At 41.4% G+C, this 15,616-nt stretch overlaps 1 protein-coding gene across 1 annotated transcript; it reads right to left on the reverse strand.

Annotated features, from left to right (window-relative positions):
• Positions 1-8,693: 8,693 nt before the first annotated feature.
• On the reverse strand, positions 8,694-15,411 carry slitrk3a (SLIT and NTRK-like family, member 3a). Its single transcript, XM_061281362.1, has 4 exons — positions 15,277-15,411; positions 15,138-15,186; positions 14,631-14,717; positions 8,694-13,149 (listed from the first exon to the last, which is right to left on the reverse strand). The coding sequence occupies exon 4, from the start codon at positions 13,089-13,091 to the stop codon at positions 10,389-10,391; it is 2,703 nt and encodes a 900-aa protein (XP_061137346.1). The 5' UTR covers positions 13,092-13,149; positions 14,631-14,717; positions 15,138-15,186; positions 15,277-15,411; the 3' UTR covers positions 8,694-10,388.
• Between the last annotated feature and the right edge of the window lie 205 nt (positions 15,412-15,616).

Genomic DNA, 15,616 nt, shown 5'->3' on the forward strand with positions numbered 1-15,616 from the left:
GCTGAAAATCTTGTATTCAAAATGAGGACGACTTGTGGTAAGGCTTAAGGCAATTGGTAAGAATTGTAACAGAAGGAGCTAAAGTATTAATATTAAATATATTTTTTTTAGCTGTAGTTGGAATCAATGAGTGCAGATATACAAAATATTCTTAGTTTGCATAGTATCCATGCAGAGACAAAATGGTGAAAACAATAAAAGAATTAAGGCATTTGAAATTTGAGGTGACATTGGATAGTCAATTAAAATGCGTAGTGAAGGTAAAGAGATCCATATCATTTAAGATCAAAACAACAACAGTATCCTTTAGCTACTTGTAATTTTCTGCTCCTGCTTTGACTCATCGCAGGAACACTGCATCGAGGACGGACTATCAGGTAACCTTTGTGTGTAGGCCTACAGTCAAATTTCCACTTAATGTACATCTCATGCATGAGATTGTGTGTCAATGGGTTAATTGTTCAAAGTGGAATGCTTTGGGATTATATTAAAAGGTATATTCCTTAAAAGTAAGGCAGCATAATGTGATTAGGTAATGTGCCTTGCATTTAAACAAGTATGATGTCAAATAGGTTGTATTTCACAATGTAAATGGGCAGTTCATAAAAGTATTACAAAGCCCAATTCCAATTAAAATGGAACATTGTGTTCCAAATATAATGATGTTCAAATCCTTTTCAAGCTACTATATTCATGTGAATACACTAAAAAGACAACAATTAACCTTAAGAATTGCCTTTGTGATCATTTTTAGCTTGGTAGATTTCAATTACTTTTCTTCTTATCTGTTATTTGAATTCTTTGGATTGTGAAATTTATTTTTCAGATCTTTTAGGTCTTTTGTCGGACAGGCTGTCAGAGGGGTTATATTTAAGTAATTCCTTGTTTGAAGATGCCTGGAGGTAACTGCGCTTGGATGTGGTTGGATGTGGTCAGTGAAATGGAACACCTTTCCAAAAATGTGATTAGCTGCGGGGGGGGGGCATTACCTTTTCCTCATAAGGAGGTTTAAATACCATTTATGTCATTTAAAATATGAAGTTAATCAAAACTAAACTAAACTTTACATTTTTGTTGCCTTTACTTACTGTGATGGGCTTTACATTCAATTGGGCAAATTAAAAAAAAAAAAAAAAAAGAATTCGAGAACGAGATGAATACGTCTTAACGGTACTCTACTCCCTCGTTACGGGGTGTGATAAAGACAACCAACACTCAACCTGGACAAATAGATGTTTAGATGACCAGGGCAAGCACGAAGAACTAAAGGATCACGGTGGTGTGAGGAAAAGGTGGAAATACGGGAGATGCATGGAGCAGAAGACGAGAATAGCCCTCCAAGTCAACCAACTGGCCATGTCTTTCACTTGGTCTGTCTCTTACATCACTTGGCCTGTCAACCCTGCTGACCTGAACAATCCATCAAGTGCTGCTCCAAGGGATGTGGAGGAAGATAAGGTTGTAAGGTGAAGGAGAGAAAGAAAAGACTGATTGAGAGACTCCAGTCAGAAAGAGATGACACCCACCCCAGGTTAGCTCAGAACAGCACCGGAACAACGTTCCTGGGTAAAGTTGTGACACTGGACCTCATTCACCAAACATTGGGTAGAATGACATTAACTGGCATTGGTACTAATAGGTCTGAAATAATGAAATTAAAACATCAGCAGTGCCACTGTGTTAATTTGGCCATAACCTCAACAATTACCAACACCTTCCTATGGCATCACCTGCTATTATCTTGAGTAAAAATATGAGGCGTCCATGTAAAGTGCGACGTTTATCTGTTTAAGTGGCTAACAATTAATTGAGGCTCTGCATCACTGAGATTGGGGGCCGTTGTTTGAGGACATAGTGTGCCAATTAGGATAAGACGACGAGCGCTAAAACAAAGACTGCACTTCATTTCGAGCAAGCTTTTTATAGAATTCCATTTTTGAATCTCAAGGGGCCTGCACCCCGAGTTGGTTCTCTGATGGTAAAGTGTTTGCTAATTAAATGAAGCGGCAATATTTCCTTGTGAATGCTGTGTAACGTGTTTTATTAATGTGAAAATAATTTGGAGTAATGGCCAGTGAGATTTTTGATAAATCACCCTGACATTGCTTCGAGTGGCTCAAACTTATCACCCATGTTTGCTTTAATAGGCAAGCAAAGCTATTTGAGGTTTACATTAGGTTCTTCTCATCCACCTGCTCAGTTCCTCCTATCACTGCACAACCAAAATGGAATCCAAACTCCACACAAACAAAACTAAACATTTACTCAGGTGAATCAGTGGAGCATGCTATATAGCTATACAGTGCTTGACTTCTTCTTGTCCATTACTTCACTTGATTATGGTGTGTCTCCTAACCCCTCCATCGAATCTTATCACACCTTTACTTCTCATTGCCTTGCAGGATGGAAAGTGCAAGAAGGGAGAAGACCAGCGGGGATGAGGAGATAGTAGACAGAAGAGTGACAGGAGCTCATAGCTGTAGAGGCTGTGCGTATGCGTGAATGTGTGTGTGTGCGCGTCTTTTCTTTTTTTTTTTCTTCATCTCAATCCAACTGTCTCCCCATCATGCGTTCTCTCTCAAACACACACACAGCAGGGGGCTGTGTTCCTCTCTGTCTAGTTCTGTTTCCCTAAGGGTTCTCCTCACCACTCATACATATTTGAGATCTGGTGCTGCCCTCTGTGCCTGACAACAGAATTCCTTCAAGCACATGCATATGAATAGACATATTTGGACTAATATTTTGCACGCCAATCAAATTGAATACCCAGAACATCACGATTAGTCGGAGGGAACACTATTGCTCACAACTTCATAAGGCACCAGAGACTTAACGGCAAAAACAAACAAACGGATTAAGAGAGAAAATAACACAGTGTAGTCTGTACAAGCAGGCACAAGAATGGATTGATGGATGGATCATGGTGACCAGCAGTGTTTGTTAATACAACCGCTGGTTGCCATGGAAAGCCGGTGGCACCATCCCAGCACAGCATCTGAAGGATACAAAGTGGAGTCGTCAAATTGCCGCGTGCGGCGTAGTTAAGGGAGTATAACTATTTTTTAGATTGTTTAGTGCCAAATAATTTCACCATGGGAATGAAAGGTACATAATTATGAAAACTCAATTATGAAACCATCAAAATGACAGCTCGGTAGTTCTAGCGTTAAAGCTTGTCGCAAAAGGTCTGGGCCCGGATGTAAATGTATGACTCATACCTTGAGAAAATCGGGAAATGCCAAGCAACTCTTTATTACCATGGTAACTATGCACCAAGTTCATTTTACATTAGGTCAATCTATCACAGCACTGGCCTCATGCACTCAATCGGGCAGTGTTGAAACAGGTGTTTTGCATGGGTGCTTTCAGTATCAATATTACCGCTTACAAGTCATTTTTAAATCCCTCCACCTTCTTCTGACTAACAACACCAGCATCTATATGAAGAGGCATGTGAGTTGGGGGATGCACGCAAGTGTGGGTGGTTGTGTGCTGATCTTCTAAAAGCAGTCAGGCCTTAATTAAACCAACGCTTGTATTGTTGAGCTAATACTAATGATGCAAGTGATTCACAATCATTAGGCAAAAGTCTCCACAAATCTCTCCCTCTCTGCTGCAGTTGCTGGATCATCAAAATATAAGTATATATATACACACACACACAAACACGCACGTAATATTGTATATTATATTATATTATATTATATTATATTATATTATATTATATTATATTATATTATATTATTTTATTTTATATTATCCATCCATCCATTTTCTGTACCGCTTAGTCCCCACTGGGGTCGCGGGCGTGCTGGAGCCTATCCCAGCCGTCATCGGGCAGCAGGCGGGGGACACCCTGAACCGGTTGCCAGCCAATCGCAGGGCACACAGAGACAAACAACCATTTGCACTCGCACACACACCTAGGGACAATTTGGAGCGTTCAATCGGCCTACCAAGCATGTTTTTGGGATGTGGGAGGAAACCGGAGTGCCCGGAGAAAACTATTATTATTATTATTTATATTATATTATATTATATTATATTATATTATATTATATTAATGTACACAGTTCAGAGGTGCAGGCTTTGATTCCAGCTCCTTCCACGGTAGGCTGATTGACCACTCCAAATTGTCCGTAGGTGTGATATTGTGAGTGTGGGTGGTTGTTTGTCCATGTGATCTGCAATTGGCTGATGACCAGTTCAGTGTGTACCCCGCCTACCACCCAAATACTACTGGGGTAGGCTCCAGCACATCTGCGACCCTTGTGAGGATAAAGAGGAACATAAAATGGATGAATGGATAATAATAATGTGCTGTATGTTGGATTTTGTACAGCATTCTGTCACAGTTCAAACAACACATTTATTGAAAAAGGAAAATGTTAAACGTACTCCATGCTTTTCCTCCAATGAGGAATGTTTGAGTGCATGCTCACATGTGCATTATTATACACAGTATACCCTAAATGCATAAAACATGAGCAGGGTACAATGTGCGATTTGAACCCAATTGACCTGATAAATTTGATGTTTGCTTCAATGCTGACCTCGCTTCTAACATGCATAATTTAGTTCTTGTGTAAGTAGCCTAGGCTTTGGTTCAGTATATTGTACTCTGTGTTTACAGCATCAGTGTGTGTTTCCAACTTGTTTGTATTGATCACAGAGCATCCTTTTGACCTCCGCTTTCTTTGCTCACCAGTTTTCATTTATCACCTCTGCTCTGCTTCATTAGATGTATCCATTATTCTTTAACGCTTATTACCCTATGAAGAGTCAAGGGAAACCCGGCCCGATCCCAGATGACAGTAGGTGTACACCATGGACCGATTGCCAGCCAGTTGCATGGGGGATGCAGTGAAACATGTCACCCATATGTCAAATTGGAGGCTCCAGTGAAGCTGAAACTTATTTTTTGTATATGAAGAGATGTCAATGAAAACAGTAAGAGGACGAACACTTTCACAAGATTCTGGTTTGCTAATCTGGCAACATTTTACGCTGGATGTTCTTGTGTAAAGTTAATACTATATTTCTAAAAGAAACAATGCACATTAGCCACATCAACAAAATTTGAAACAAAATACACAAACTAGAGATACCCTAGTTGTGTTTTTTTTTTAACTCTCAATCCATACCATTCACACAATTGACTGATAATCCATCTATTTATGTCTATCAATTCATATTGTTGACAATAATTCACAATTGCCTTATTTGCCAGCACACAACAATGCGTAAAGCCTTTTAACACAATACTCATTTTAGGAAACACCCACATTTTTTTATATAAACACATGCTTTTGTTCAGACAATAACAATTTAAGTTGTTACCTGCTGACAGTTTTGACTGATACTCCAGTCTTCTTCAGAGCAGTCATCCGACGTGCTGCTGACGTGTCATTTATCCATTTATGCTTATTGTTATACATCGATCAAAGTTTAAACTAGTCTAGTCTGGCGGTTTGTACAGTGGAACAATAAACAAAAATATAATAAATATAATAAAGGGTTGAAAACAACCCTTCCATGTGAATAATTGGAAAAAAATGAATTGAAAAAAAATGTAAAACCACATTTGTTGTCAAGTGTCACCTCATTTGTAATAACTGCATGAAAAAATATGCCAATTAAAAATATGCTGCGGTAAGAAATTCAAAACAGGTCATTCTGAAGTGTAAAGTAGGCCTTCAACTGTGGAACAAAGACTTATGTTTATATGGGTTGAAGTTAAAGTGAGGAAAATGATGCCACATATTTAAGTCTCCTAAAGAATCCCCTCCCCGTTTTCTGAAATAGTGATAACTTTTCACTTTGTGTCCTTACATACACAAGACTGAAGCAAACTGCTTGCTGTACTGCTGAGTCTCAGGGGACTCAAATCATTTGGCAAACAAAACCACTTTACAGCTCAAACAAAATTCTCTCTTTCTCTGCTCCAACATAGCAGGTCAGTAAGTAATGTACTTCAGGCACTTGTGTTTTCATTTTTTAAAGTTAAAGTCCCAATGATCGTCACACACACATCTGGGTGTGGTGAAATTTGTCCTCTGCATTTGACCCATCCCCGTGTGATTTTGATCCATCCCCTGGGGGAGAGGGGAGCAGTGAGCAGCAGCGGTGCCGCGCTCGGGAATCATTTGGTGATCTAACCCTCCAATTCCAACCCTTAAGGCTGAGTGCCAAGCAGGGAGGCAATGGGTCCCATTTTTATAGTCTTTGGTATGACCCGATTTGAACCCACAACATTCCAGTCTCAGGGCGGACACTCTACCACTAGGCCACTGAGTTGGTTTAAGGACTGACTTGTCTCTTCATTTTGGTTTTGGTTGAGTATTTCCAGCAGAAGTGATTGAAGGGACAATATTACCACAATTCTGTTCATAGCAGTGATGCATTGACATTCTAGAAATGCATAGTCCTATAGATGTTCCAATTCTGTGCGCCGCAAAGGTTGAGCAACAGTCAGGTTCCAACCGAAAGAAGACTGCAATTTTTTCTTTTAATACCATCCATCCATCCATTTTCTGTACCGTTTTGGCCCCACGGGGATTGCGGGTCTTTTAATACCAAGGAACCCAAAAGTCATCATAACGTTATTACGACTCAAGAGACATATTTTCCCCATTTCCTCCCCAAACCTACAAAACTTAATTGTGATACAAATAAAACATATACCATAGATTAAACAACCTATTGAAATATCAATACAACCAGTGAGACACATACTACAGTACATAGGGGCAACACACACTAACACACATGCGCACAAACACACACAAATGAGGATTTGGCACATTTGTATGCACCACCTGCACTAAAGTGCAACTTCAGCATTACTTTCAGACAGCTTGGCTTCTTCAGCAAACTGGAGATAATTCCCTGTTTACCCAACAGCATATCACATATCTCACCAACCAACACACATGCAATGCGCTGCAATGTAAAGATTTTTTTCCCCTGAAGTCACCGCTTTTTTACGCTGTCTGCATGACACTAACTCTCTACTTTGGACTTTTGCTTTACTTAGTAATTTGGACGATTACCACTTTTCTCATTGACAAAAAAGCAGAAGATCGCCACTTTCACGACATTGGTGAATGTAGGAGGACTAGTCCGTGTCAGCCACTTTCTCTATGTAGTTCAAAATGTATCCAAATGCGTCACATCAGGGTGAACTGCATCAACGCCAAACAGACTTTATGCACAGGGACTAAAAACGAAGTCCACTGCCACAGGAGAAAAACTGAAAATATTACATTTAATCTCTAAATGATTGCAAACAGGAAGAACAAAGCAGACAAAAGTTTTAGGATAAAAAGAGAAGACCACTAGCAACAGCTGTACGTACATGCACCATGCAAATCTGCACACACAAAATAAGCCTTCAATTTAACTATAAATGACAACAGTTGAAATTACAAGACGACACCAAACTAAACATCTATTCAACACGAGGATGATAAAAGAAATGCAAAACCGAAACTAAAACACCAATCCCAAGGGCATGCCTGCAAACACATTTCAATATTTTAACAAAAGTGGCAGTCCAAAAACAATGATTACTGTCACGGCTTTTTATTTTTTTATACTCCAACTTAATTTCCTGTGTACTATGTTGGGAATCCTAAAGTTAACGTGATTGATAGAAACCAGCAAGCCGATCAACAGAAATGGAGCAAGTATCACATGCTCACACACGTGCACAAACACTTTTGCTGTTTATGACATTATGTCAACACATCAATAAACCCTACGAGAAATATCCAAAGACAAGGTTAACTCCCCTGCAAAATTCAATCATGTCTGACGGCACAGGGAACAATTCAAACATACTATAAAATGTATGAATGTCATTGTTTACATTTTACACAGGCGAACCTATCAGGCAGTCTTAAATGAATCCCTCTGGTTGCTATTATGTAATATTCCAGCAAAGTATGAAATCCCTTGGAGATATTAGTGCAGGATAAAAAGAGGATAGTGAGAGTTGTGGTCATGTGGTTGAGAATGGAAGCTTGCCAAGATGTATAGAACCTAGCAACTTCCTCACCCTCAACGAGCCCCAATTCATATTTATTTATTTATTTATTCATGGGGGGACTGACATTGAAGGTTGGGGTTAACTGATGCATGATGATGGTTTTAATCAAAGTGAGTGCAGAGTAAAATTGCTGACTGATATTCATGGGAAAGGCGAGGCTGCTTGGCGTTGGGTGTGTCCCTGGAAAAGATCATAAACAGCATTAAACAGTCGCTTTCTTGGTGAAATTGAAATGTTTGATACTAACGGCATTATACAAGCTTGATATTGTAGAAAATCTAATGTCCTTCAAACCCAAGGGAAAAATTTGCTTGAGGTTCCTTTTTATGTAACATATGTCAAATAATATTGTTTTATTGTGGAGCGAAGTCACATGAGTGTTTTTATGTGAAAGAAAAATGCTTGTTTCCTTTGCAAAACAACTCATTTCTGCGAGGAAGAATCAAAATATTAGTCAAATATCGTTCCCAAATTTTCAGCAAGTGTTTTTCTTTGATTTTACCCTGATAGATATTTTCATTACATTTGGCAGCATTCCGACACATACATAATAGACGAAACAGCTTCAACTTGTTTATTCTGCCAATTCTGACCTTACCGTAACATTTTGAATAGACAATATAAGAAGCAGTGGGTTTTTTTTCAGGGGGAGTGTTGAAATTTATTATGCACTAAAATAACAAGAAAGTAAATAGAATTCGTAATTCTGAATCTACTCTCAGAGGCAAATCATTTTCGTGTTGTCCTCCAGTGGACTAAAACAACACTGCTAGTTTTGGCGCATTAGCGCAATTACATATAGATTGATAGATAGATAGCTTCTTAACACTCCAGCTCACTCATTCTTTGACAGGTTACATCATTGAAAACCGAACACTGCCAATTGACACACCTACGTATATTTAGTTTAGTTTGGGCATCATTTTGGTTTTTCCCCAAGAAAATTAAACACGTAGAAAGACCAGTGTAGTCTTGAAATAAATGTGATCAACCAACCCCAAAAATATGAAACTTTTTTTTTCCTTCAGTATCTCAGGAGCCTGAATTCAGTAGTATTTTGTGCAAAAGTAAACAGGAAGAAAAGCAAAGGTGACTCAGTAATATTTTTTTTAAAGATTGTGCATTCACTGCCGTTTTGCGAGAAAACAATCCAGTTCAAATTCATTTTTACTGAATTCTCCTGAACCCAAATCTAGTTTAAGATTCTACTTTCACCACAGCCATGGCTCGTGAACAATAACACAGACCAGTATTCCCCAACGCACCTCAACGTCTCCTGCCATCTGTTTGAAGTTTCTTTTTATTAAGAAGGCTATACCAGACGCATAATCACTGTACATTGATTTAACATTACCTTTACAATTAAAGTCTTCACTGAAATTACAGAATAAATATATGCACATTTTTTCTTCAAATCTTTGTGTGAGAGAGAAAACATTAAAAGTGCCTCCTACAAAGCTGTTAGTGGTTGATGATGGGGCGAGGACAAGTAGGGGGGGCAGGGGCAGGATCCAGAGACAATTGTGTGGAGAGTGGAGGTTTAACAAAGTGCATGGAAATATCCAGAAAAACTTGAGCGTTGTCTGCTAATAATATTCACAAAGGTTTGACCATCCGTGCCTCATTGGCGCATCTTTTATGAGAAGCACCCTGATAGAGACAGAAGTCCTAATTAATGGTAACAACCATAGTCATAAGATATAAAAATTAAATAGAACACTGAACTGTTAATACGTTGCAGTATCTTTGTTCACAATGTGATGAATTGCAACTGTCTCAACGCCACCCCACACCCCTCATCTTCCTGCACTGCTGCGAGTGCATGCAGCAAACTGCAGTTTGTATTCATATTTGTTTTATCCATCTTCCACTGATTTCCCATAGCCTTAATGTGCACGGCCTCCGGGTCTTTGTACATCCTAGTGAGGGGTAAAAGAAGCAGAGAATAACCCTTCAATTCAGGGAGACGTCCTGCTCCCGTGTGTCGAGGGAATTCCATAAACAAAGGATTTCAGGATTGTGGTGTATATTTTTTTATTCCCTAGTGCCTCTCTTAGTCCTCTAATGCACTCCTCTCAGCAAGTAGATAGTATATTTATATTATAAAAATAACAGATGCTGACATTGCTGGCTACTCTGAAAAAAAAGGCACTTGATTGAAACATCTGAGAACAACCTCTCCTTCGTAAAGATTTAGGCGGCACTGTAATATGTTTTCTTTTCATATCATGCTGCCTTGTTCAGATTGACTTTCTTCTAATATTGGTTTTGGGTGGTTGTGTTTTAAGGATAACAAAGTGATCATGTCAGGCCTTTCTCCTCTGAGCTACAAATGTTAAAACCGATACGATTTTTCCAACACTTCGAGGTAATCCGGCTTGGTTTGGAGTTTGGCCCTTAACTCCAAGTAATCGCTTTGGGACGGTTCGGGGTAGCAGCCTTTCCCCGCCGTGAAAAGCAAAGTCTCCTTCAGCCGAGCGTCCTGTTGCAAATCTGGGTACTGCATGCCAGGTGGATGTGCATGTGCCACGTGCATATCCTTGATTTTGGAAGCGGTCCCGTAAAGGCAGTCCACGAAACCGACGGTAGGCGTGGGCCTTTGACTGTCAATGACCGTGGGGCAGAGTCCACCATTCTCATGAAGTCCTGCAAAGTCGGCTGTGGTGTGGTTGACACCGACGATGGTGTTGAGTTGAGAGTTGGAAATAGCCAGGCTCCACTCTTTTTCTTTCTCTAACAAGGTTCGATAGTTGTTGCTGCTACTGCCATTGTCTTTCTTGGCTGAAAACTGCCCTCTGTCTTCATCTGACGGTGCTGCTATCTCCCCCTCTCGGGGCTTATAGATGGGGTTGTTACACATCTGAGTCACAGGATGTGGGATGTAATCATAAACATGGCCATGGGGATGTGAGTGACTGGGATGAGTGTGTGTGTGCAAGCTGGGGGTTGGCTTCTCTAGTGTACTCGAGTTGCCGGCGCTGCTCTGCCTTGGCGCATCCTCAAAAATCCTGCATTGCATCTGGATCCCTGTCAGATCCACCTCAGAACGCTTCCTGAAGGGCAGCTTCTTCCTCCGACGAAGAACAAAGGCAAACAGCCCGGCTGCTACAAACACAGCAGAGATGAAGAGGATGAGGAGGCTGAGGATGAGGACGGACAGCGGAACTGCATCTCTTCTAGCTGCCTCCCCCATTCCAGTACTCCTGGTGGTGAGGTCATCCCCACCAGGCTGAGCGGGTAAGGAGCCTGCGGAATATTTAAGTTCAGGACAAAGTACTTCAACCTCTAATGAACGCAAATCCTTCCCAAAGGCAAACTCTGGCGTCTTGCAGATGACATCTCCAACCACTATGACAGAGGAGAGCTTTTCCACCCATTGTTTGAGAGGGATGATATCGCAGGAGCACTCCCAGGGGTTCTGATGAAGGTCAACTTGGACAATAGAGGTCAGGTGCTCCAGGACTCCACGCACAGGCAAGGAAAGGAAATAATTGTTGCGGAGGTTGAGGCGAGCAAGGTTGGTGCCAGCGAAGACGTCATCGGGGAGGGAGCGCAGCAAGTTGTCATTGAGAAAAACCAGCTGCAGGTTGGGCATAAGTGAAAAGGCGTTTGGTTGTATCTCTCGTATAACATTATACTCAAAGTAGAGTAGGCTCAGCATCTGGAGTCCTCGAAACATCCCGGGGGTGAGCCTTTCGATGTCATTGCCATTCAGGTATAAGCTTTTTAAGTTTGGTAGGTTGATGAAAGCGCCCTCCTGCACATAAGATATCCGGTTGTTGCCTAAATGCAATAAATCCAAACTCGAGAAGTTCCAGAAATCAGAGCGGTAAATTTTCTGTATTAAGTTCCCGCTGAGATATAGTTTCTTGGCATTGAGCGGCCTCGGCAAAAGGTCAGAGATGTTGTGAAAGCCTTTCTCCTTACAGTTCACTGTTAGGCCCAAGTCAGTGATGTGAAGGTTGCAAATACATCCGGCGGGACAAATTATCGGGATTGGAGGTCTTGTCTGATAGCCGGCAATGGGGGGCTGGTTGATGCCTGGGTAAATACTACGCGGTGTTGGGGGGTTCTTGGTGGGACGAGGTCGTTTTGTGGGCTTTATTGCAGAGGATGCGGTGTTGTGAAAGGAGGAGAGCATGGAGGATGGTTTGGTAGGCCACGTGTTGTCATTGTTGAATGGGATGCGTGGAATTCCCAGTTTGGCCTCAATCTCAGAATCGGAGAGCAAAGGGCACAGCTCGTTGCGCTTAATTTCCCGTAGGTCTTTTCCATGTAAATGGAACGGGTACTCGCATGTTATTTCGCCTACCAGAGCAGTATAAGGAATTCTCTCCAGCCAAGTCTTTAGCTGGACAATCTCACACACACAGTTCCAAGGATTCTCCTCCAGCTGAATTTCCATCAAGCTCCGGCCAACGTACTCCAACGTCCCTTTATAGGGCAACGTCTTTAGTCTGTTCCCCCTAAGGTCCAAATGTGTTAGCGAAACAGACCGGAAGAGATAATTGGGGAGCAGTGGAATCAGATTGTCATTTAGTATAAGCACTCTCAATTTGTGTAGGTGCCTGAATGCACCACTTTCAATCCTTTTGATAACATTGTAGTCTGCTTGGAGATACTCTAAACTCTCCAGTCCGAGGAATGTGTCATTCCGGAAAATCTCAAGTTTGTTCTCGTGCAAGAAAAGCCGTTTGAGTATTCCCAAGCCGTTGAATGCTCCAGCGTGGATGTCTTGCAAGGCGTTATTACCGAGATTTATGGATATGGCGTTGTTTAGATGGAGAAAGCTGTTAAAGTAGAGCTTCCTCATAGAGTTTCTCTGCAGGTTGAGTTTGAATGGCCGGCTCCATATCTGAGCAACCTGGCTCACATTTGTAAATCCTTTGCTGTCACAGTGCACGTGGAAGATGCCCTCTTTGACTTCGCAGTAGCAGGGCTCGAAGCACGGCTCATCGATCTCCTCCGAGTCCTCCAGTAATGGGATCGGGGTGGTCCATCCTAAGGCTATGGTGCTCAGCAAGGTAACCCACAGCATCCTCGCTGACACCAGATGGGTGAAGTCTGGACTCCAGGAAGAGAGCCACTTCACAGCTCTGCAACAGAAAGAATGAGGGAGAATGAAAAAGGGGGGTAGAAAGTAATACACAAACGCACACAACTCTGAAAAAATAAAGTTCGAGGTGTGGGACGTGGCAAGAATAGGCGCGCATTCGTCATGGTGAAATGGAAAAGCATTTGCAAATGAACTCCACCGAATGATACAATAACACAGGAGACTTCTTGATATGTTGCCACGAGTACTTCAAACAAAGTGAGCTCAGTAGACTTGGAACGGGGATGCGATATCCATGCGAGAGAAACAAATCTCCCATAGCGTTAGCATCACCGAGCAGGCCCAGGTCCATTTATAATACAGCAGATATGCTGCTGAGGTTGTAATAAATCACCTCAGAGATGCTTATCGCTATGAATAAACAATGGCAAGAGCAGGTGGGTGAGGTTAGCAGCAAGAGGAGACACCGTCCCCCTGGTGTATTTATTACATAACAGGAGACTCAGTCACCTTCTTAAGTAATGAGAGGAGTCAAAGATACACTGCAGACCGAGAGTGCTGAACGAACTTAAATATTCAGCATTTTTGGAATAAATCCCAGATATAGTATGACTGTCCATGAGTATATAGGAGACATGCATAGAGGCGTATTAATTAAATAAGAAAAATACAATTAATCTAACAAACAGAATAGAAAAATACAAAATGTAGGATTAAAATTAAGACAAAACCGGAAACGAAGTACAAAAATATAATGGAAAAATAAAATGATTTCAGCATGGATGATCACACTAAAAAATGAATGCAAAATTAACATTATTTTAGAGGTTAAAATACAACCTTTTATTGGTTGTTGAAAATGCAAATAATGCCGCACACCAACACACACACATACACGCACACATCATGCGCGCGGTTTTTCTCTGCCCTCACTGACGACATTTGCGTTTAGGTGAGAAGTCTGAGTAGGATTTCAGCTACATTTTCAGGTCGACTCATTTTTGAGGAAACAAAAAGATTTGGGGTTAAAAGTAACATACTGATAATTTGAACATTACCCAAAATAAAATTATTATTATTTTAATCTTTCGTCTTAGTAACTGGTTTAAAAATCAAAGTTCAGCACAGAAGTAATGTTCCATTCAATGACGCACACACGGACTCCGGGAACTGTCCGTTCAACCGTGGGTGCTGAAATGCAGTGAAGTCTTTGGCGGAACAAATCCGCTGTCCGCGGTTCTGATTTAAAGAGCAAAAAGAAAGAATAAAGAACGAATAAAGGCAAAAGAGGGGAGCCTCCAGTGAAAGCAGCGAATGAAGGGAAAATTGTGAGCACGCATTCCTTGGAAAAAGCACCCAAAAATAACAAAATTAAAGTCAGTCAATATCATTATTGTGTGATATCTTATGATTCCTCGAGTTCCATCCTTTTTTTAATATTTGTATGTTTATGAAATAAAATACAATTTATTTATTTGTTAATTTTAAATCATTTCAATGGAGTGGAATTGATATACATACTTAGTTTAGAGGGATTGACACTTCTTCATCCTCCTGCGGCGTGTTCTGTTGTGGCCCGCAACGTCCTGCTCACTGTCCGATGCCGGGCTGCGGGGGAGAAAAAAAACAGAACCAGGAGTGGAGGTGAAAGAAGCGTTGAAGAGCAAATAGACGGAGCAGATATGGAATGCAGAGTAGAGATCGACTTGGAGTAGAAGAGAATGTGGCATTGATTCAAAGTCAAACACACTTCAGTTGAAAATGCTAAATACTTTATATTAGAACGCAACAAAAGGTATTTGCATTAGCTCTGCCAAATCTTCTCTTTAACTGAAAGCACTGAGTTCAATCTAGCAGAGAGCATCGCGCTCGTGGAAAGAGATGCCAAGCATAATGCAGCAACATTTGCCCGTGGCTGACGTGCTGAAAAGAACACGACTATTCCACCATCATGTTAAAGTTAACACAAATGCATACATGACAAAGACAACTGCACACCCATTTACAGCATACGATCAGCCAACTCACCATAGGTTTGTGCTGCAGCTGGGAAGCATTGGGGGAGATAATAGCAGTACTAAAAGAAAAAGAAAAAACGGGGGAACAATACTTTGATTGTTAGTTTTCGCTCTCTTTCTTCCCCATCTCCCGCTTTCTATCTCCTTACCCTCTCCCCGTGGCTGAGGCTAAAGGAGAGGAGGAAGAGGAGAGATGAAGACGTGAGAGGAATGTGAAATCTCTCCCTCGCTCTCCGGTGACTCTAACTCTCTCCCCTTCTTCTTCCCACTCTCCTGTGTGTGCTTAAAATGCAAGTCCTCGAGTCCAGCCCGTCCTGCCTCTTCCTCCTCCTCCTCCTCCGCCGCCGCCTCCCGGGTGAGCGCGCTCGACGACTGCGCAGCCGGGTGACAATACTCTCCTCAGGACCGTGCCCTCGTTACGGTTGGAGCAATACGCAGCAGGAATGTGGACGGATTGCTCGGCTGCCTTTATTTAGTTTCATTTGCCCC

This window comes from Syngnathus typhle, linkage group LG6 (genome assembly GCF_033458585.1).
Source record: "Syngnathus typhle isolate RoL2023-S1 ecotype Sweden linkage group LG6, RoL_Styp_1.0, whole genome shotgun sequence".
In the NCBI taxonomy this organism is placed as follows: domain Eukaryota; kingdom Metazoa; phylum Chordata; class Actinopteri; order Syngnathiformes; family Syngnathidae; genus Syngnathus; species Syngnathus typhle.